At 45.1% G+C, this 21781-nt stretch overlaps 1 protein-coding gene across 2 annotated transcripts; it reads left to right on the top strand.

The window, feature by feature from the left end:
• The first annotated feature begins 287 nt into the window (after window positions 1-287).
• Window positions 288-20609, top strand: LOC119163158 (uncharacterized). Of its 2 annotated transcripts, none has more exons than XM_037415103.2 (5): window positions 288-474; window positions 5800-5929; window positions 13762-13904; window positions 14888-14990; window positions 20299-20609. In XM_037415103.2, the coding sequence occupies exons 1-5, from the start codon at window positions 405-407 to the stop codon at window positions 20513-20515; spliced, it is 663 nt and encodes a 220-aa protein (XP_037271000.2). In that variant the 5' UTR covers window positions 288-404; the 3' UTR covers window positions 20516-20609. The 2 variants fall into 2 exon arrangements, with proteins under 2 accessions (XP_037271000.2, XP_037270999.2); XM_037415102.2 differs by having other exon boundaries at window positions 289-474; window positions 5794-5929.
• The last annotated feature ends 1172 nt before the right edge of the window (window positions 20610-21781 follow it).

The following is a 21781-nucleotide window of genomic DNA, read 5'->3' as shown; positions in this document are numbered from 1 at the left end:
TTCACGATTGGGTGGCCTAGATAACGTGAAGAGGGGTTAGAGAACGTGAGTAGAACGGTACGCTCGCGAAAAGGCCTGTGTACGTAAGATTGTAGGACCGATAAGCAGGTGTTTCTACGCAGTGGTGACATGCGTTGGTATGACTGCTGCGCCCTATCTTTTTATTCGGTCGCTAGGCCACATCCGTCGATAGGGCGAGGGTTCACCGGTGGCAGAGGGTGGTTTCTGGAAAGGTCATCGAATGAACGTGCTGATAACAGCAGGCGTGCACCGTGGAATATTTGCGCCATCGACACAGAGTCGGCAGTTCTTGTCGGGCACTCATTTCGGCCACAGCATTTGTGATCGTACCGGCTGATCACACTTTTTGGCAGAAATCAGACGCTACAAGAGTGCTTCAAAAAATGACAACGCTACTTTTGACCAGACTCTTGGGGGCCACTCTGCTTCTGGCAACGCTTGTTCTGGGACAAGGTAAGAGTTCCGGTTCAGTGAGTGTCAAAGTTGAAACAATGTTCTTTCTGAGCCTACGGGCGTAGCGTCAAGTAGAAGCTATTTCAATGCACAGTATGGCTATTATCAATGCTGCACTTTTAAATTGAGGGCACCAAAGACACTTTCTATTCAAGGAACACACCGTTAAGGTAAAAAAAAAAGATATCGAGAAATAATTTGTTGGATCAGTGCGCGTTCACGAAACTATCTCTTATCTTTTCAAATTCTTTGGTTCAGTCCAAAGACAAGCAACGCCTGCCGGCGAACTCTTGGTAGCCTGCGCAGCTAATCAATTGTAAATATGGGAGAAGGTTTTTTTGTCATTATTGCTTAAGTATTGCAATTTATTGAACATAATAATAAACATTCAGAGAGAGCTACCATGACGTTGTAACGACACGAGGACGTTTTACTATACTTATTTTTAAATAAATCCTTATAAAATATTTATGTCATTTTTCAAAGTGTGGTATTAACCTGGAAACATTCGCATCACAAAGGAGGTGTTGGGGCTGCTAACACACTAGTTGGATGAGTAGGTAGTAGTAGTAGAAAACAACTTTATTAACAAGTAGTTAATACAGAACATTTATTTCCGGATGATTTCATTTGTTCACCTCACCTCTGCTACGGCGTAACCGGCGCCGCGTAGCACTAACAACAAGAACCGTAAAAGAGCGATGCGGTAACATCTACGCGCCTTATTGCAGCAGAAGGCGTACGTAGTCATTTGACTTTCCATCCTGTCGGTTTCACGACTCTCAAAAGAGAGTGTAGTATGGCCCCCAAAAAGAGTTACGTGCCTCTTTATTTACGTGACAGAGTGTGGCCCCAGAGAGTGTAGTGTGGCCCCCAAAAAGAGTTACGTGACAAGCCAAGAGTGAAAAAACTGGGGTGCTGAAGAACTTTCCTTGTTTCTCTTCGACTTTCTCTTTTACAGTGAAAGCTGTTATGAAACCCCCATAAAAGGTTCGGCCCCATAGTTAGCCGCCACCGCGGCTGGTGTCCGTTACCGCTTCCGCACGAAATAAAAAAAAACACCAAGGACACATTGGGAATAGGAACTGAATCTCCTGCAAGCTGGCTCAGTATTGTACAACTGAGCCACATGGTGCTTGAGACTCCTTTGGAAACTGGCCTTAGGCTGGTTAGATGCCGTGAAAGGATTTGTGTTACTATTAAAAATGAAGTATTTTAAAACAGCAACGAAACAACCAAGCGTCAGACAATGCGAATTGCGTAAGGAGTGGGCTCTTCGATGCTCCGACTCATTATGACAATTTGATCTTGTTCGCCTAATCATTGTGGTGCACACCCACTGTGGGCGATTTAGTGTGCCCCTTATTACAAAATCTTCTAGTTAAACTCTCTACCGTAGTCAGCAGCAGCATAAAAACTAATCGAAATTCCTTGCAAGAGTACAGCAGGTACCACGCTTCTCCCAAAAAATGACGAAGGATGGCTTAGTGAATGCCCGCCTACTACACAACGATTGATGGCGTAGTGGGCACCGTGCAAATGTGCTTGCGCCAGGTACCTAACGAGTGTTAAGACTCTGAAAGGTCTCTCTGTATGTATGGGCCACTGGTATGCGAGTATGATCCACAGGTGATTCACACTTACTATCTATCCAGGAACGACGAAAACACACCTTGTCAATTGTAACCCGCGAACGTTAAGAAATACCTGACATCAGTAGCGTCGACCCGATGAATGCAAAGAATAAATGTGATGGTGCCAGCTGAAATCGAACCCGAGCATTCTGCGTGGCAATGAAGTATTTTACCACAGAGCTATACGCCAGGTCTTCGAACTATATTTGAAATAGACGCTAATTTTCGCGAAACGTCAATCGTGCTTGTAGTGCTGCCTACCTAATTTTATTAACACTACTTTGATACAGCCGGCTTGTTGATTTAACGTGAATTTCACTTACTTGCCACGCGCTGAAGTTGATTTATGTAGCAGTGTCCAGGGTGAGCATCCTCGCGAGCATCAACGTTACATACCAGCTTGTGATGTGGCTAATACGCATGTTGTAGTTGGTATCGCTGCGCAAGTGCTAAAAAATGGTTATATAAACATCTGCAACTTTTCAACATATGTCTGTGTGTGCAAAATTTATATATACATATATATGTAGCGTCATTTCATGACCTGTCGCTCAATAAAAAACCTTCTCCACTGCATGCTTCGCATAATGTCGATTCCCTGGTATGTGGTATCTGCCTAATTTTTTTCTTTCTTCCTCATTGTTTTTATACTCTCGCTTTTCAACGCTTTCTGTATTTTATCTCTAAGTTTCAACGTGTTTTTCTATGTTTATTCTTCGTTTTCCCCCTTTTCCTGTATTTCTGATTTTCACTTGCTTGTTCTCTTGATTTTATAAAGGATTCGTGTTGTCGTGTCTCCATAGCTATATTAGAATGTTTGCAATTAGTATAATCATCAAGGAGCTCGAAGAACAGGAGAAAGTAGAGTTGTCTTTAGTGCGTTCACACACTCAATATGTTACAGTTGTGTATGGTGTAAGTGGTTTGGCCTGCGTCAGTAATATCACCAGTGCATTAAACGAAGCTCTGAGAAAAGAAAACGTGGACAAAGAGGTGAACAAGGACGTTTCTTGTCCGCGTTTCCTTTATGCGGGACTTTGTTTATTTTTGTATGACCAACTGGCCCAACAACATGCAGCATCACTGCACTTGAACTACAAGGGGAAAAAGGCTTGCGTTAATATCATCATCAAGGTGCCCGAAGAGCATTGTGAAGAAGTCTTCTTTTTGGTATGAGCGTCCACCCAGTACGTTCGAGTTGGCTATACTGTAGGTAGGTAGTTCCTGCTTCCCGCCAAGCGACTACGGCAACATACGGTCACAGCATACGACAGCACATGGTAGAGCAGCCCTTTCAAGTTCTCCGCATTCGAAAGAGTCAAGTGAATAGTTTTCTTTTTTTCTTGAGTGCATGAAAACTCTGAACACAATATGCACTGTCTTTCCTTGGTCCCATATTGCTTTGGAGGCGCAAGCATCATTTGCTCTGCACGCGGACAGCCACGTTTGAGAGAGTGGCATCCAACAGTTCTGCATTTCAAGCTGATTGGTGCGGCTACACGTGAAATGAATCATTGGTACAATATAAGCTTTGAAGTTCGAGACTCACTGAAGGCGGACATTTCAGAAGTCTGGGGAAAATTAATACGCGGTTAAATGGAATCCTGCTGCATTTATGCAAGACGAGTCAAGCCTATGATCCAATGCGCCTTTCTGCTAACAGCGACGAATAAAGTTGTTTATTCAGTCATTCATTCAAGCCAATATTTGAGGATGGAGAGGGCCTTATTCATCCGCCAAGTAGACTCGTAGTCACAAAAAGACAGCACAGGCCACTTTTCCATTAGTGGGAATATTTTCAATATTCAGTGATCAGCCTATCATGTCGTCAAATACATTGTTCATGCTCTGCCTGTTTGCGCAGATGCATAGTAAACATCTGATGTCAAAACAAATGCACACAGTGGCGGCTACTGTAGATTTGGACGCATTGCAAGCCATCAATTTACTTTGTTACCAGCCGTGGTGATCTAATGATCACAGTGCGTGATTGCCAACCCGAATGTTGTGGTGTCAAATTCCGAGTGTGGCCGCCACATTTGGACTCAGGCAGAGTGCTGCAAACCTGTGTGCTTTCATTTAGCTGCTTCTATATGGTCGAAATTTCAAAATCTCTCCCCCATGGTGCCTTTCATAGTCATATCGAAGTTTCGGATCTTTGAGCCCCACATCGTAACATTTTTTTATTTGTACTCGAACATGATATAAGTCATGGACTCGTAAGTAATGCGTAAGTTCAGCGGTGAGTTGCGGTGATGGACACGGTGAGCTCGTGTCTCTTAGGCTTACGAGTCATAGGCCACCATGGAACTATGAAACGTTGCATGAGAAAACTTTTTCATTAAAATATAATCGTCATTTCTTCGCTGATATTAAACAAGCACTTCTTGGCACCGAAACTACTTGAAGGGTCCCTAGGAAAGTGAAGGTACCTCGTTTCAGTATGTGGTGACTTGAGATGGCTGTAAAAGTAACCCTTGCGTATTTTGAATTAATTTAGAACCGACTTCAGCAAATGAGACCAAGGAAAGAGGGTTTAAACTAAAAAAGTAACGTGGAAATGCAGGTTAGCTAGGTGGTACTCGAAAATTTGAACACAGCTATATTCGAGCAATTGTAGACATATCTCAAATATTGGGCTTATATAGGAACGAACGAGGCTCTCAGTGAAAACCAAATGTAGCCAGGCATTGTTCAACAAATGATGATAATGATATGTGGGGTTTTAAGAACCGAAACCACCATGTGATGGAAGGCTGTGCAAATGTTGACGATATGTTGTTCGTTAACGTGCGCTGTTATCGCACAGTACACGGGACTTAACAATTTCGCCTCCATCAAAATGTAAAAGCGACGGCCCCAGGATCGACCTAGCCATCTTTCAGTCCACAGCCGAGCACCTTAGCCACTGTTCCAGCGAGAGCAACCAATCCACAGCCAGAAAAAAATGTGGAACCACACATGAAAAGACACACTCAGATGCATGCTGGAAAACGACCACACGGTCCAATATGTTTTTCATCCATAGGTACAGCGCAGTGGAGTTTTATATAAAATTCATGTCTCATTCATATTGCTTTGTATTGCCACCTGCCTGGGCATTCCAGAAAAAAGTGAACTTGGGATGGCTGGCTCCTTTTTGCGATAACTGCTGTTGAAAATATGGCGATAGTGGCAAGTGGCCACTTTGTCAACTTTGCAATTTGTACAAGCTAAGGGTCATTTCCAGAATAGTTGAGAGTTGGGTATGTTGGTTCGCGATCCTAAGCGTAGAATCGCAGAAAGCAGACAGGCACTAAAAGAAGAGAGAACGACAAATGGAGTGCCAACTATGAACAAAATTGTACGCTCTGGGAAATAAACTTTCTTTAGTAGTTCATGCTCAGTGTGTTGTCTGTTCTTTAATCCCTATTTTGTTCGGGCAATTCAACACATAGGGACATTTTCAAGTTCACTCGTGAATGGCCAGGTAGATCACAGTGTTAAATGTTACGTACTTATTTCTTGCAGATTTGGTATACTTTGCATTTATCTGTGCGGCAGGGATGCCTTATTGACAAATTTGTGGTAGTCTCGTTCAGAAAGAAAAATTTATGAAAACTACAATGTAAACCATGTGTTTCTCGCAGCTGAAAAAAATTTACGGCTTCTTACATTCTACTTATTTTACCTCCTGCATATCAAGGTACAGGTGGCAAAGCTATCTGCGACAAGCAGGCTATCGCGGGGTGCTACTGGGGCCTTGCAGATCAGTATGGAAAGATGGCGCTCACAGACAGTGCTGAAAACAAAGACTCCTATATGAGCAGTTTGTGCCACAGGTAAGATACATGCAGTTTTCTTTTTGTCATCGTTCATTAATAAGGGAATATTTTAATACGGCTCAGAGAATTTCGTTCATTCTTGGCGTACAGAATCCTAATGAAGCAACGCGGTTCACCCCGTCCCCCCTACCCCAACAAAGGTTTCGTAATATTCATGAAGACTACATTTCGCTTTGCTAGAGAACATCTCTTCGAACAAATGTTCCAGCTCATAGTGTACCTTTTGCGACCTAGGTGCCAAATAGACCTGTAGCGCCGTGCACAATAGCAGCAAGAATTCCCCTTTGCAGTGGAGTTTGCGTTCCGCAAGCTTTGGCGGGCGGGTGTACATAGCAACATAGCTGAAATTGTGCGCGGGATGCGCATTAATTAGCACTTAGCGATTTAACCACTTTCTTAGTTATGCAGAGTGTAAAAGAGTAATGGATGTATGAGACAACATGTAAAAAATTGATTGATTGATATGTGGGGTTTAACGTCTCGAAACCACCACATGATCATGAGAGACACCATAGTGAAGGGCTCCGGAAATTTAGACCACCTGGGGTTCTTTATCATGCACCAAAACTTGAGCACACGGGCCTACAACATTTCCGCCTCTATCAGAAATGCAGCCGCCGCAGCCGAGATTTGATCCCGCGACCTGTGGGTCAGCAGCCGAGTATCTTAGCCAATAGACCACCGCGGCGGGGCCACGTAAAAATACAAAAAAATATTCAAAGGCTGAAGTAAGGTTTGTACCATTTCCAACAATGAGGTGGCGGTACGAACAAAAGCTAGGATGAGACCACATCACCGATTTTGGCGTGGTAGTTGTCGAGCACCTCTGCCGCTGGTGTCCGCAACCACAATAGCGTCAAAAAAATTTAGAACAGAAGCGGATTCGAACCCCGGTCTTTTGCGTAGTAGCTGAGCATTCCACCACTAGGCCACGCTAGTGCTTGAACATCGTTCGAAAAAAAAATATTGTTAATCCCCGCGTTCAAGGAATCGGTAAAATACGAAAGCAAACCGTGTCTCTACAGAAGTATTTAAATGTTTATATTCATATAGGAGAACTGGCATGATGTCTATTCATCTTGGGCAGGTATATATAGTACTACTTAACGTTGGTGCATCCATATTGACGCTTTGGGACACCTCTCCAATATTAAGACTAACGTCCATCATTTATGATTAGACAAACCTGTGTTGCATAGATGCTTTATTGTTAACTCCACATTGATATGAAATAGGTAGTGCAATGTATATGGAAGTTCGACAGGTACAGAACCACTTAACGTGGGTTTATCCACATTGACGCTTAGTGACACATCAACATTCCTACGACTAATGTCCATCACTAGTGATGAGACAGACCCCTTTTGCATAGAGGCTTGTGGTAGCTGTAGTAGTTAACGCTGAGAGTGGCACCAGAGTAAGTGATGTGACAACCAGAAGAGCGTGACTGCTTGAAACCCGAACTTGGGGTAAGGCTTGCTTGGGTCACCTGCCCACGCATGTTGGAAAATACCAGAGGGAAACGCAGTGCGCGTTGTGTCTTCCGTTTGGCACGCTGCGATTACTCGGGGCGCCAGACTTCGTGGTGAATGCATAGTAGATCGATTGCTTGATTGATTTGTGCGGTTTAACGCTCTGAAACCACCACATGGTATTTCGAGATGTCGTAGTGAAGGGTTGCGGCAGTTTAGACCTTGTGGTGTTCTTTAACGTGCACCCTAATCTGAACATACTGGCCTACAGTATTTCGACCTTCATGGAATATACAACCGCCGTAGCTTGGAATGCGTAGTTAAAACCAGGTGAACTCGGCGGGTTTCGCAGAGCTACTTGGTAAGAATTCATGCGATGAGCGATGACGACACTTAATGGGGTCGTCGCTTGAGGTGTGTTAAGCATTTTATGAAATTGCACTACTGCCATGGAAACGCAATGAGTGGGAGGTTCACTGAGAAATTACGCATTAAAGGAACTAATCGTAGAGCCACGGTCATGATGTATGACTGCAATTTGCCAAGAAAGCTGTAAGAACACAGTGGTAGATATAAAAGGCGTATTTTTAAAGCATACAACATATGTGGCCGTAGCGCAGTGGATAGCGTGCCCGGCATTTTTTGTCGCAGATCCAGAGATCGGGGGTTCTAATCTCATTGACAAAACTCTTCTTTGTCTTCTGATCATGCGGATTTTTTTTGAAGGCATTTCTGTGACATGATTACGTAACCTAAGCCTTGGTGGACATCGGCATATAATACGTTTGTCTTAAAAGGCCTAAAACAGACGAAGTCATGGATAAAGAATAACTAACATCCATGATGTTGCTGAGAGGAAGGATGCAATGACAACCAGGCATCCCAAAATGCGAACAAAGTAATGAGTAGGTCGTTTAATGCTTCCGACCTATTACAAATCACTCGGATAATTCTTCATCGTCAGCATGCACAGCGCTAGCTGCCCATAATGCCTTACATATGTGTAGCGGGAAGCCGTGCTTATGTAATGTGGCATGGTATAAAAGTAGGAACAACAAACAAGCGTCACAGAACGCGAATAGCGAAAAGAGTGCGTTATTGAATGCTTACAACTTATTATAAAGGGCTCTGCCACAATTTTTGGTCATCCATCGCAATACAAAAGAAGTACATATAATGCCTTACAGATGTGTTGCTTGTACACAGGATGACAAATAATGCAAAGTTGGTGCTTTCTTACAAAAAAATTATGATTGTTTATAGAATAGCGGGTATTGCTCATGAACGCTTGTTTTGCCAAAGCCATCCTTGAAGCTGTTTAGAAAACAACCCTGTAGATGTATGTAAGCGGTCACGATAACATGTAATAATGCTTGCGCAAGTGTAGAAATGCACCATGTGCATGGTGCACGTCGTGGATCTGGTATAGTTTAGAGACCTACCCATCACCATCAAAGTATCTAGATGAGCAAATATACCCACAAGAACAAGTCAACCAAATAGAGGAGCTCACTCAGGCTTAATTAAGAAAATTATATCGCGCTTTGGGCTAGCTTCGATTCAGGCTCACCAAACTTTTCCGGAGCTGGTCTCACTCGAACAGACAGACAGACAGACAGACAGACAGACAGACAGACAGACAGACAGACAGACAGACAGACAGACAAACAGACAGACAGACAGACGGACAGTCAGACAGACAGACAGACGGACGGACGGACATTATTGGTGTCTTGTGAAGGAGGTTCCTGAGGCTCCAGCGATGGCAGCGGGTAAAATTTTCCTCAATCGGACTTACCCATACTTAGGCTCAACGCTCGTAGTGATCCTGAGGCAGCCCTAATGGGTTGACTCATATATCTGCAGGGCGAAAATGAGCATTTTCGATGATATTGTCAATGTCCTTAAAGTCCATTATATCACGTGCTAAAAGTTCTACTTCATTCGTTTCAATATAGTGCTTTAGAATACGCGTTCTCAGTAGTTGAAAGCTAGTGAGGACATAATTATTGAGAGATATGGCAATAAAAGGTATGTTTATCAATAAATTCTCTTGAAGAACAGGAAGGAAAGATGCCAAGTCACTTCCGCTTCCTTACAAAATTTTTGCCTGTGATAAACATTTATTGAAACGGTGTATGAACGATACTGCTTTGAAATACGTGGGAGTAAACGTGAGTGTAAACGCAAATCGAGTTAAAGGTGGTAGTAATGCTGAATATAGGAAGATAGGACCACAGCTCCGAAAAAGAGTCGAACTCACTCACGAAATATATTTTGGCCTTTACGCTCACTCAGACTCAGACTCATCAAAGCTTTCCTGAGCGGGACACACTGGACTCACGCTCAAGCAAATTTTCTTCAACCGGATTTACTCGGACTCACACTCACCAAATCATTACTCACTTGGACTCAACCAGACTCATGACTCCATTTGAGTATGAGTGAGTTCGAGTCGGTCGACTCACGGGTGAGTTCGCCGACCTATAGCGATAAAGAAGCGTAACACGAACGCTCCAACACACGATCTTGACAACTTTGGCTGAAACCAGCATTAGATCGCTAGGCACTGTAACCTAAAGTATTCCTAACTACGTATTGGACAGCATGCCGGTGTGCACGGGTAACGCCTCGGCAACAGAACCCAAAGCTACGCGGTGCTAGCATCAAACAAAACTGTTTCAGGACATGCTGCTGAACGTTCATGGTAAGCTTGCTGACGGCTGTACATGATGCGTATTAGGTCTTTCGCTTAACCAATACTATGATGCATTGAGCCCTTCGTGAATGTATTTACAGTAACGCCTAAGGGGGAGCTGAAAACGACTTATTGTACGCGCACATTCGTTCTTTTCCTCGCGAAATTTGTTCGGAAATATCTCATGCTCGCGAGTAAGTCCACGCTTGTCATCTAACAGAGATGCTGGTGTAGCTTATAACAGCGTTCGTTTACTGTAACTTTTGAATTTAACGCAAATAAAATACATAGGTGCTCTGCATACAACGCAGCCCACATGCCAGACGTACTTGGGAAATGTACTGAAGCTGGACAATCAATTGCAAGCGCTTCGCCTCGATGTCCACATTTCCAGTAATCAGGGAGAGTCGATTCACACCCCCTGGTTTGGATTTGCCTAATTTTGAGAAGTGGCTATGAAACTGATGTCGGGTACCACGTTAGCGTGATGTACATGTACTGACTGTTTTTGCTGTATAATGTGCTATATACTTTTCTTTCTTCACTCTTTCCTCTGCCTCTTTCAATGTCCTCTTATCGTTCCCCTGTGTAGGCTAGGAAACCGTCTTTCCTTGTCGATTTAAGCTCTTTGTCTACCTTTCTCTACTATTTCTTTTATCTTCTACTCACGAGGGAGAACCATACAAAAAAAAGAGAGAAAGAAAAAAACATGTTATTTTCTCTATAGGAGAACACACATGTAACACCTGCCACACAATGACATAAGAGGCTTAGGCATTGTGTTACCATGAAATCATGAAGAAGAAAAATCCTTTGGGACCGACGCCAGTATAAGTGGCCTGTGTGGAGGGGTGTAGAAGTCGACCATATTACGTGAAAGTGACTATATTTAACCAGTACTGAAAACAAATTAACATAAATGCATGTTTGGTTATTATGCTGAAGCTTGTGGGGTCTCGGCGAGGCGAACGAGCGCCTCGCCACGCCACGCTCTTGGAGTGAACGGACACAGCAGACGCGGTCGGTACAAACCAAATAAGATACATACATTTATTATCTAATTTAGACGACGATATCGTCCGCCGAATGATACATCAATAATAATTAACAAGCTACCAACAAACAACATAACGCAGTAACACACTAAACACACAATAACATGATAAACACACACTAACACACCCAACACACTAACACATACCCAAGGCGGCGTCGCCAACGCCTGACTTTCCACGTGGGACGCCGGCGCGAAGCCCGCGGTACCGAGCAGCGGGGACCCACGCTACAGACAACCGTTCACGGCAGCCGCCACGCGCAGAAGAGGCTCGCTCAACTCTCGCACACCAACAAGGCCCGCCTTCCGCCAGGGGTCACCACCGGCGCTACCACTCTACCAACAGTGGTACTCAAAGCGAACACAACGCCATCTATCGCCCGGCGGTGGTCACCACCGAAACGAAGCCTTGGGGCGAGACACGTGCGCCACGCGGCGCAGACAACTTTACAGGGAAGGGGGGGTGTCAGCACCCCCACATTCCCCCAACCTTAAATCAAACCATATCCCGAAATTAAAAATTAGCTACACAAGCTTTAACAAAAAAAAAAGATATCGCACGACCATAATGTCCTTGCACCACGACACCGCCGCTGGTGGACACTGCTGCAGTGTCCGGCTAGACTTCACCTCAGTACCGGCCCCGCAACAGCAACGTTGCAGTCGGCGCGACCATCTGTCGCTAGCGCCGACACGTCTTCCAGTTGCGACCAGCACTCGCAAGGGCACCGGACTGCAGGCAGTTGCGCAGGTCCCAGGCATCTCCATCGCCCGACCTCACGACCGCATTCCTGGCCAGCGACGCTGTCGATGTGCAGGACAGCCGGCGGTGGATGACATCCCTTCTGCTGAATACACCAATAACAACAACAAAAAAACTTGAAAGAAAACAATCGAGCAGGTCCTCGGGAAGGGAGCTTCGAGCTTTTCGTCCACGTGGTACGTTGGTCAGTACTGCTAGCTGATACATCGGTGGCGGCCGAGACGCCCATCAAAATAAAACAAAAATCACTTTTCCTAACTCGTGCTCACAAGAAAAAAATGAGGGAAGCAGAGCGCAACACCTCAACGCCACGATCCACCTAGTTGTGCCACGTGCGACAGGCAGCTGCGCAGAGCCTTAGGCCTAATGAGTCGCTCGGCAACAACCGGCATCCACCCAGCACCCAGCCTAGGCGAAGAAGAGGCAGCCGCGAGGAGACGTCCACGCTGTGAGGTGGCCCTATCGCTCGCCGCATACAGCAGCTTACCGAGCGATCGACGTCCACCGCCCCGGGCGGTGTCACGACGCCTCGGCGTCGAGCCGCAATACCAGACAGCAACCACGCCTAGGTCCCTGAGCCCAAAGATATAGAAGAAGCTATTTACAGAAAATCGGACCACCCACGAGGCTTCCGTACTCACTCGCTTCGGGCCTGGCCTACAAACCACGTGCTCTAAGCCTTGCTCATCCCAGGATGCAGACCGCATGGCTCTCGTCCTAATTCAACAACGTTTTTGAAAACTAACAACAACAAAAAAATAACAACACTTGCGAGCAAAAAAATAAATAGAAAGTCAACCTGCCGACAAATTCAAACACGTTACAAAACCAATCTCCTCGCTTCTCAACAAAGCACACCACCGACGCTAGCAAAGAAGTCCCCCCTAGGCCTACTCTACTCCGACTCAAACAAAATCCCTGTATTGAACCGCAAAAACTGTCGTCCGATACTACAAGAGCCCCACGTTGGGCGCCAGTGTGGGGTCTCGGCGAGGCGAACGAGCGCCTCGCCACGCCACGCTCTTGGAGTGAACGGACACAGCAGACGCGGTCGGTACAAAGCACACAACATACATACATTTATTAACTAATTTAGACGACGATATTGTCCGCCGAATGTTACATCAATTTTAATTAACACGCTACCATACAAACAACATAAAGCAGTGACACACTAAACACACAATATACATGATAAACACACACTAACACACCCAACACACTAACACATACCCAAGGCGGCGTCGCCAACGCATGACTTTCCACGTGGGACCCCGGCGCGAAGCCCGCGGTGCCGAGCACCGGGGACCCACGCTACAGACAACCGTTCGCGGCAGCCGCCACGCGCAGAAGAGGCTCGCTCAACTCTCGCACACCAACAAGGCCCGCCTTCCGCCAGGGGCCACCACCGGCGCTACCACTCGACCAACAGTGGTACTCCTCAAAGCGAACACAACGCCATCTATCCCCCGGCGGTGGTCACCACCGAAACAAAGCCTTGGGGCAAGACACGTGCGTCACGCGGCGCAGACAACTTTACAGGGGGGGGTGTCAGCACCCCCACAAGCTGTACACCCAATAGTCCTTTCCCCACCCTTTCCCAAACTGCGGCCGAGAGCCACCTTCTTCTAAGGAATAAAGGTTCAATGCATTAATTCCTCGCATAAACTGTCAAGTTTTCCACCAAGAATAAAGAGTGGCTTGAAGGCGAAGCTCTGGCATTTTTTGTATTTTCGTGTCTTTCGTAAGTTTGCCCTAATTGCTAAAGTGCGCGGTGCTTACTCATTGCGCTCATGGTTTTATTTAAACTACAGTGCATATTCTTTATACCTTTACTGACAGTGATCCACATGGCTTCCCCGAAGAGATTGAGTGCAAAAGAGATCGTTACGCCAGCTGCACAGACGCCGAGAAAAAGGAGTTTGCTAGCATGGAACGAGGCTACGCTGCACTTCGTGCAGAAATAACCTCAAAAGACTGCGGTGGTAAGAACTTATTTTTCACGCATATGCATTTTTCTGTCAGTATACATCTCTGGAGACAGGACGAGAGCAGAGCAAAGCCAGCGAACTATCTAAAGTTGAGAATGTCGTTGTTGAAATATACAAGGAATGAACATAGGCCGGTATCGTCGCGCGTAGGCAGGGTAACCGCAGGTCATTGAGGGTAACTGACAGTATTTCCAGAGAAATCAAACACGCGTGGGGCATATGAAAAGTCAGGTGTGTAGATAAGATTAGGAAGTTTGCAGCTATAACGCGGCAGCACTAAACAAAGGACCTAGTTGGCTGGCGGAACGTGAGATAGACGTTTGGCATGAAGTGGTCTTAAAGCGGGTGATGGTAATAATGATGATGATAATGACGTTGATGTATTTGAAATAATGAATGTAATTCTCTAGTTTCCTCGTATTTGACTTAGATATAGATAAAATGTACACATTCTAGGATACGTTTGTCTATCCCTAAGACTCGCTCTTTTTATCGATCACTCAGCACCATTTTGCTCTCCTGCATGAACCATTTTGCTCTCCTGGATGAACAGTCATTACGTGCCTGGGGCGTTTTCGCCACTCTTCACGCGCAATAAAGGTTGGCGTGCCTTGTAAAAAATTGGCGCATTGTAGAGAAATTGTTGAGGATACGTGACTGAAACAAAAAGGAAGTGTTTAATGCAATACCAGGCCTAGTTCATGGTGACATTAGATTTCGTTGCCAGCCCATATTGATTGGAAGATGTGATAACAGAAAGGACATCAATTGGTGTATTTAAACACCCAAAGAGACTTGCAGACAGTAACTCAATTGCGAAATTTGTCTGGTGATTTCAAGACGTGTGTCCGTAATGAAATCGTGTACTTAAAAGCCCCAATATCAGTTTTTTTATTTCTGCAACTAAAGAGACCTTGCTGCTTTAACATTAAAAGCGGGATTGCAAAGTTTATATTTTGGTGCATTTTAATCTGCAGCCGTGGTGCAACTTGCCCAATGCATGGACCTCGAGGCGATTCGCACCTGTGACACCATAATGAATGCCGGTAGCTTCGAGAAGCAGATTGATGAACAGAACCGGTGAGTGTAGCCAATGAAATATGTTTAAGGGGTCCAATTACATTGCTGTAAAGTTCTGAATGCAACGGAGTTTGAAGTCAAGGCAGCGTCACACACAGTACATGTGGGAAACCGAGCTTACCTATAGATTTGAAGGCATTGAGACGAAGCGTTTTTATGGTGGGTGCACCATGAGCGAGAGACGGGCTAACCGCGTCTGGCTATTTGTAACGAACAGAAAAGTCCGATGCAACCGTCACTGTATAAACAATTCGATGAGTGCTGATGTTAATTTCTTCGCGGCAGAATGCGGACAGGTAAAGCTGTCCGGCTTGTAGCCCATCCCCGAGTTTACGTATCGTTCGACGATTTCGCAAGTATTGGCCAATAGTATCCTGGGCTAATCTTGAACCCAAAATCACAGACAGTGTAGGGAACAATGCGAGACGACGACAAAGCAGCAAGCAAGTCAAGTCACATCGTTGGTGATATACACGCGTGACCCGAGCTTGAACTTGCTTGTATTTCGGACTTCTGACGTTCCTTAGCCTTTAAGTTCGTCTGTGCGTGAACAAATAACGTGACATCTGCTAAAAGTGTGTGAGCTCGCGCACGAACCTGGATCTTCTCTCCCGTAAGCTTCCCCATCTTCGTCACCCCAACATGGTCACCAAGACGCCTCTCCAGGTAGAACCTTCAGCCATCCATGTCACTTGCAGCACAGTGTATTCTCAACGAGATCCCCCTATCTTCACCGGCTCCGCAGAATCGGACGTCGAAGATTGTTGGCAAGGCACGACAAAGTCGGCGCAAGTAACAAAGGGGACGACCCAAGTAAGCTGGGATACGTCACGTTCTACCTCGCCGACACCACGAAACTGTGGTTTAATAACCACACAGCTGACATCCCTACGTGGTCTACATTCAAGACTGCTTTTACGGACGTTTTTGGACGACCTGCAGCACGCAAGTTCAAGCCGAGCAGCGTTCACGTCAACGGACGCAGCAACCAGGCGAGAACTACACGGGCTACACCGAAGATGTGTTGCATCTATGCAACCGCGGCACTTCTACCATGCCTGAGGAAGAAAAGATTAGGCACATTTTGAAAGGTATCGAAGACAGCGCCTTTCAGATGTGGCTCGCGAGACCCCCCCCCCCCCCCCCAATCGTTTTGTTTTGCTCGTCTCCCTTTGCAGAGCTTCGACGAGCTGCGTAGGCAGCGTGCGATTACTCGTCAAGCCCTCACGATGCCAGACCCACTCGCGGGCTTGCACATACCTGCCCGTCCTGCCGATCAGCAGCCTCTGTTTTCGACAGTCAAGGAGTTTGTCAGTGAAAAGGTAGCGCGCCAGCTGTCGCTCCTGCCACTCACACATGAACCCACGCATGCTTTGGCTCCGGACCTCCAACACGCCATTCGGACCCAAGTCGCATGACGACAGCTTATCACCCACAGAAGAATGGTCTCACAGAACAATTTAATCGCACTCTCGGTGATATGTTGACAATGTACACAGCTTCAGACCTGACTAATTGGGACACTGTCCTTCCATTTGTCACGTATGCGTATAATGCCGCTAGCCACACGACCACAGGGTTTTCCCCTTTGTTTCTGCTGAAGGGACGTGATCCATCATGCACGCTGGACACTATCCCCCACACGCCTGACTCCTCTGAGTACACCACAATTTCTGATGCTGCCAGGTACGCCGCAGATTGCAGACAATTGGCCCGTTCACTAACAACCAATGACCAAAGCCACCAGAAGCTACGGCCAGCCCTGACCGACCTCTCCCTACTTTCACGACTGCAGCCCTCGTTTGGCTCTGGATTCTACCGAGTACTCCTGGCCTTTCGTCAGAATCACTGGACTCATACCAAGGGCTCTAACGCATTCTGGCCCGTGCGTCACCAGTCAATTATGAGATTGAGCTTTTTTCACCGACTGATGAGTTACGTGGTCGTGGTAGAGAAATTGTAAATGTTAGTCGCCCGAAGCCATATTATGACCACGCTACAGTGGCTACGCCTAAAGTCGCCAGCATGGCGGCGCTTTTCACCGGGGATCAACGTAGGGAACAATTCGAGGCGACGACGAAGCAGCAAGCAAGGCAGGCCATAGCGTTGGTGATATACACGCCTCACCCGAGCTTACACTTGCTTGGATTTCGGACTGCTGACGTTCCTTGGCAGTTCGTCTATACGTCAACGTGTCACGTGACAACAGCATCATTATCAACATGGCAGCACCATCGTGAAGTGCAGCTATCATACAACCACTGCGCCTTTTGTGCCAATTTGATCTTGTTCCCCATTTTCGCGCCAAGCTGTGCTAAAGCCATAAAATTTGCTGAAATTGCGCCACGCTGCACCAAAATGCCCGATTGAAGCCTCAAAATTTTCTTAGTTGCGGTGATTTGAAAACTGCGTTGAATGAAGGCCATGTTGCCAACCTGCAGTTTGCGTCATTAACAAATCCAAGTACGCAGACCCAAACCTAAAGCAAGGTGTAAGAAATATCTTCACGGGGTCAGGGCACTTGCAGAGAAGTGATCGACCAGATATTGTAGCGGAGCCGTGCTCCCATTGGTCCATTTGCGGCAGCGGATGTCAACCTACGAGATGTTGCAACTGCAAGAGAAAAATCCATGGCCATAGCCGCCAATCCTTCACGGGTAACATGAAATGCATAGTCTGCAAATACGGCTATGACATTTACCAACTAGAGATGAACGCACATGCCCAGTTTTGCACGAGCAAAAAGAGACAATGCTGAACAGATGCTCGTTGCCATAGCAACTGAAAATATGACATTTTTACGTCATGAACTTGCATTGGTGTCCCACTGAGGTAGCCGAGTAGCTCAGGCACTCAGCTGCTGACCCGGAGGTCATGAAACGGAATCCCGGGCACAGCAGCTGAATTTTCGATAGAGGCTGAAATGCTTGAGGCCCGCATGTTTAGATTCAATTTAACTGCATGGTAAAGAAAGCCAAGAAGTTCGAATTTCTGGAGCTGTCATCTACGGCGTCCCACATATTCATATGGTGATTTTGAGACTTAAAACGTCAATAATTATCAGAAGTTGCGTTAGTTGCATCGTTCTGAGAATAATTATCTGTTGTGGTTTCCGGACCAACAGGCGCGCGCCGTTGTTACTTTGCCTGGTAAAACGCACCTTGCAAGTAAGCTGAGAGCTTGTGCACTGAACCTAACCACATCGAGAAAAAAGCGGAGGGTGGGGGGTATCTTCGTGATGTTCGAAATTTTTTTGGTCTTGTTCTAACCCGTGCAGAACACTGCTTAAGCTATTTTAGCCGCACTACATTGGTGACCTACAAAAAACGTACTAATATTTGTAAAGGGCTACTTGCACTGCTCAAAGACACATCCCATTGTATTCAATGACTCATGCGTCTATAGGCGGCATATTTGTGAGCACTAGTATAAATTCCCACGTCTGAAAAAGTTACTGAAAACTCTTTGGAGCAGTGGGTGACATTATAAGCCTTAAAAAACTGTGAGGCAGTTTTGTTGGCCACCCCTACCACCAAGTTTCACGAATCGCCAAGACTTCAAGATTGCCACAGCTAGGTATATCAATATTTGATATCACAAAGTCTGTACGCGGCTAATAATAATGGGAACCTGATCATTGCTTGCTCATTGGGGTGGTTCGGAATACTGTTTTTATTGTTAAATATTGTTAATTGCTTTTATTTTATGTTAGCTCAGCACGATTCAGGCGATGTTAAATGGTTTTCACAAAAAGTTTCTCCAAATATAAGCCTTGTTTTCTGTAGTGCTCAAAACTTGGTTTTTCGAGATAAAATAAAAGTTTTCCCCATAAACTGCTCTGAATTTGTATTTTATTGCTCCAAAAGTAAGATTTTGCTGCTTTGAAGATTCGTCCAAATTCTGTTTCACCTGTTGCACCCTTGCATAACTCACTTTTATACGGGATATGGGGGTGAGAGTTGCGCCTCTGAGGAGTTGCCTTACAATGGCCGTCATTATTTTAAAGCTGTCTAACCTTCACTCCTTATGCCTTAATAATATGTGGCTGCAATTACGATAACCCTTACCAACACATCTTTCAAGAAAGACATTTAGCGAAGCAGGTGATTGTTATATACAGCTTATTGAGCATTCTATTTGACTGTGCTCATACCTAGGTTCTCGTCAATTTGCAGCAGGCACTGTTGACAACCAGTTATTGTCTTTTCACGCGTGCCCAAGATGCAGGGAAAGCTAAATTATATATCTCTAGTATTTTCGTATTACAGGTTGGTATAAAATAGTTTTACCTTATGAGAAATCTAGGTTACAGTCACTTCCTAAAGGCCTCGGTGGAAGTGGTGCTTTGAGCGAGCTTACATGATTCCGCGCGTTGCACGTTGATGGTAAAAACTGCGCGGAAAAAGTGCGGGTAGCTTGCGCAAGTAGAGCACTGTTGGACTACTAGCAAAACATGGTCTTAATCAGCATAATGTTGAATAGCACAATTCTAATAATAAAGAGCCTCATTACACGGTCCTAATTGCCAAGGTATTTCCTCTGTAACTATCTATTCATCTTCCCTTTTGATGTCCCTATATTTACTTATCTCTTTTGTCTTCCATTTATTTGTTGTGGGCTCCTCTTTTCTTTTCTACAGAACAGACACACATAAACGTGACACCTTCCTTGCACGTCTATTGGCTCTAGCACATCGGGTGCAGTGCCTACGAGTCTTATTATCCACCACATACTAGGCGATACAGACAAATTTACTATATAGCCATGCTTTTTATTGAATACATCTTTTCGAGAAAAAAAAACATGCTATGTGTTTGGTCAATCCACAAATCAGGAAGAGAGTACAAAAAGTGTACGTGCCAGCAGAGTTATTGAACTGCACGTGCTAGGCGGAACTTAGTTGTCTGTGTTACTTGAAACAACTAAAAGCTTGAACAACTACGCCTTGAGGAGGAAGAAAGGAGGAAGGACCGAGAGGTTAGGCAGTTTTCAGACCGGATGGAAGGGCGCTTTGAAATGGCGGCCACACGAGTTGGAAAAATATGTACATTGAGGGGCACTGATTTTAATAGATATAAAATAATGAAATATAATAGGCACTGGTTGTCTGTTTTGCACAATGCAAGAAGGACATATGACAGGCGTTGAATTACCAGATAATGTGTGAAATTTTACTTGCCTTGTTTCTTGCCGCACTGCTTTATCAAGGTGAATTAATTAGTTCACTTACACGTGCCACAGCTTTACATGTTGGTTTTGCCTATCACCCTTGTGTTAAACTTCTTTTTATGCACGTGTTTACCAACAGGGTGGCACAGAACTTGAAGGTCTGCGTCGAGAAGGCAGTGAAAACATGCGATGCCAAGAAGAACGCTGCCGCCATCTCACATCTTCAGAAAATAACCGAAGCCATAATTGACCTCTACAGGCTGTCTGACAAGCCAAACGGTACTCCCACCACGCAAGCTGCTACGGCAGTCATCGTGACATCTCTGCTGAGCTTGGTAGCCCTTAACTTTTTTTAAATTACTTGTATAGCCACACATTCGGACAATCACCAATCATATTCAGAGGAAGTAGCGTGATCTTCAAACTACCATTAAATCTTTCAACAATTTGTGTGTGCCCTCGCTTTACAGTGGTTATTCAGGGACTCGGCTCAAATATACAAATAAGGATATCCCGTGCTATGAAAAGGTGCTTTGCAGGCATGCGTTGCAAGGTACGGCTGCCATGGGCCATGCATACAGTCTGAATTGAGAAGAGTGTGAGACCGCTCAAAACAATAGAACTTATCTGGCACATCTGCTCTCAGTGCGCTGTGGAAAGGCAATCGTAGAGGCAACTTCTGTGAAAGGCTGTCTGACAGCTGTTTTGTAAAAATGTTTTACTTGAACTCCAAGCATATCAGCATGATATGCATTTTTGAAAGATGCTCAAGGTCACAACTTAAAGGTCCTTGAGCATATTGTCAGGGAGCAGGAACTCCCTACACTTCTCATGTATTGTCTCTCGGCTACGGCAGCGCCGATTTTACACTGGTGGTTGCCGGGCATAGTACTAAAAATAAATTGAGAACAAAAATTGTCGTCATGACGTCACTGGTGACGTCCAGAAGTAGAGGGAAAAGACAAAAAATTGAGAGCAGGAGGGTTGCCGCGGAAGCCCTCATTCCCCACTTCGCGTGCAAGCGAATGTGCTCGTTCCTTCTTTCAGGTCCGTTGGCCTCTTGGGCGATGCGTCTATTTCTACAATATTGTAAATCTTTTATTTTTAATTTTGTTCTTTTCATCTGAAGAGGCCAAAACTAAGCTGACTGATTTATCAGTAAGACGAAAGTTGATCGGCACAAATTAAATTAACTTTTTTGTTGCACGTTTTGTATAAAAAACGGACATACACCAGGTGTGAAAGTGTCTATATATAAAAACAGCCTCAACTTACAAGTGACGTACTGACACAATGAGCAAATTTTGAATCTAGAATATCAGAACCAATGCAAATATTATCAACAATTACGAGTAGAACACGTTGCATTTGACTCAATTACGTTTGTTATGACGACGGGCATAGTTTTCTTACAGAACTTGAGTACGAAACGAAACTGAAGTTCAGAGGCACAGAGAGGCTTAAAGCGATCATAAACTTTTCCAGAAAGAACGTCGCTGAAAACAGTGTTTTGGCACTATGACTTGTCCTCGTCAGTGCACCAGCGTTGCTTTGACGAAGAAAATCTCGCTTGTCAAAATGCTCGCTCAACGACATTCTCTGTAATAAATTTTACAAGCATT

Source organism: Rhipicephalus microplus, chromosome 9 (assembly GCF_043290135.1).
Source record: "Rhipicephalus microplus isolate Deutch F79 chromosome 9, USDA_Rmic, whole genome shotgun sequence".
Lineage (NCBI taxonomy): Eukaryota > Metazoa > Arthropoda > Arachnida > Ixodida > Ixodidae > Rhipicephalus > Rhipicephalus microplus.
This window is presented reverse-complemented; position numbering and strand designations above follow the sequence as displayed.

Excerpts from the sequence above, each read along its gene's own strand:
- LOC119163158 (XM_037415102.2), top strand. The coding sequence starts at position 405 with ATGACAACGCTACTTTTGACCAGACTCTTGGGGGCCACTCTGCTTCTG. Across the intron at positions 13,905-14,887 it reads AACCTCAAAAGACTGCGGTG|CCGTGGTGCAACTTGCCCAA; the intron begins GTAAGAACTTAT and ends TTTAATCTGCAG. Across the intron at positions 14,991-20,298 it reads CAGATTGATGAACAGAACCG|GGTGGCACAGAACTTGAAGG; the intron begins GTGAGTGTAGCC and ends GTTTACCAACAG.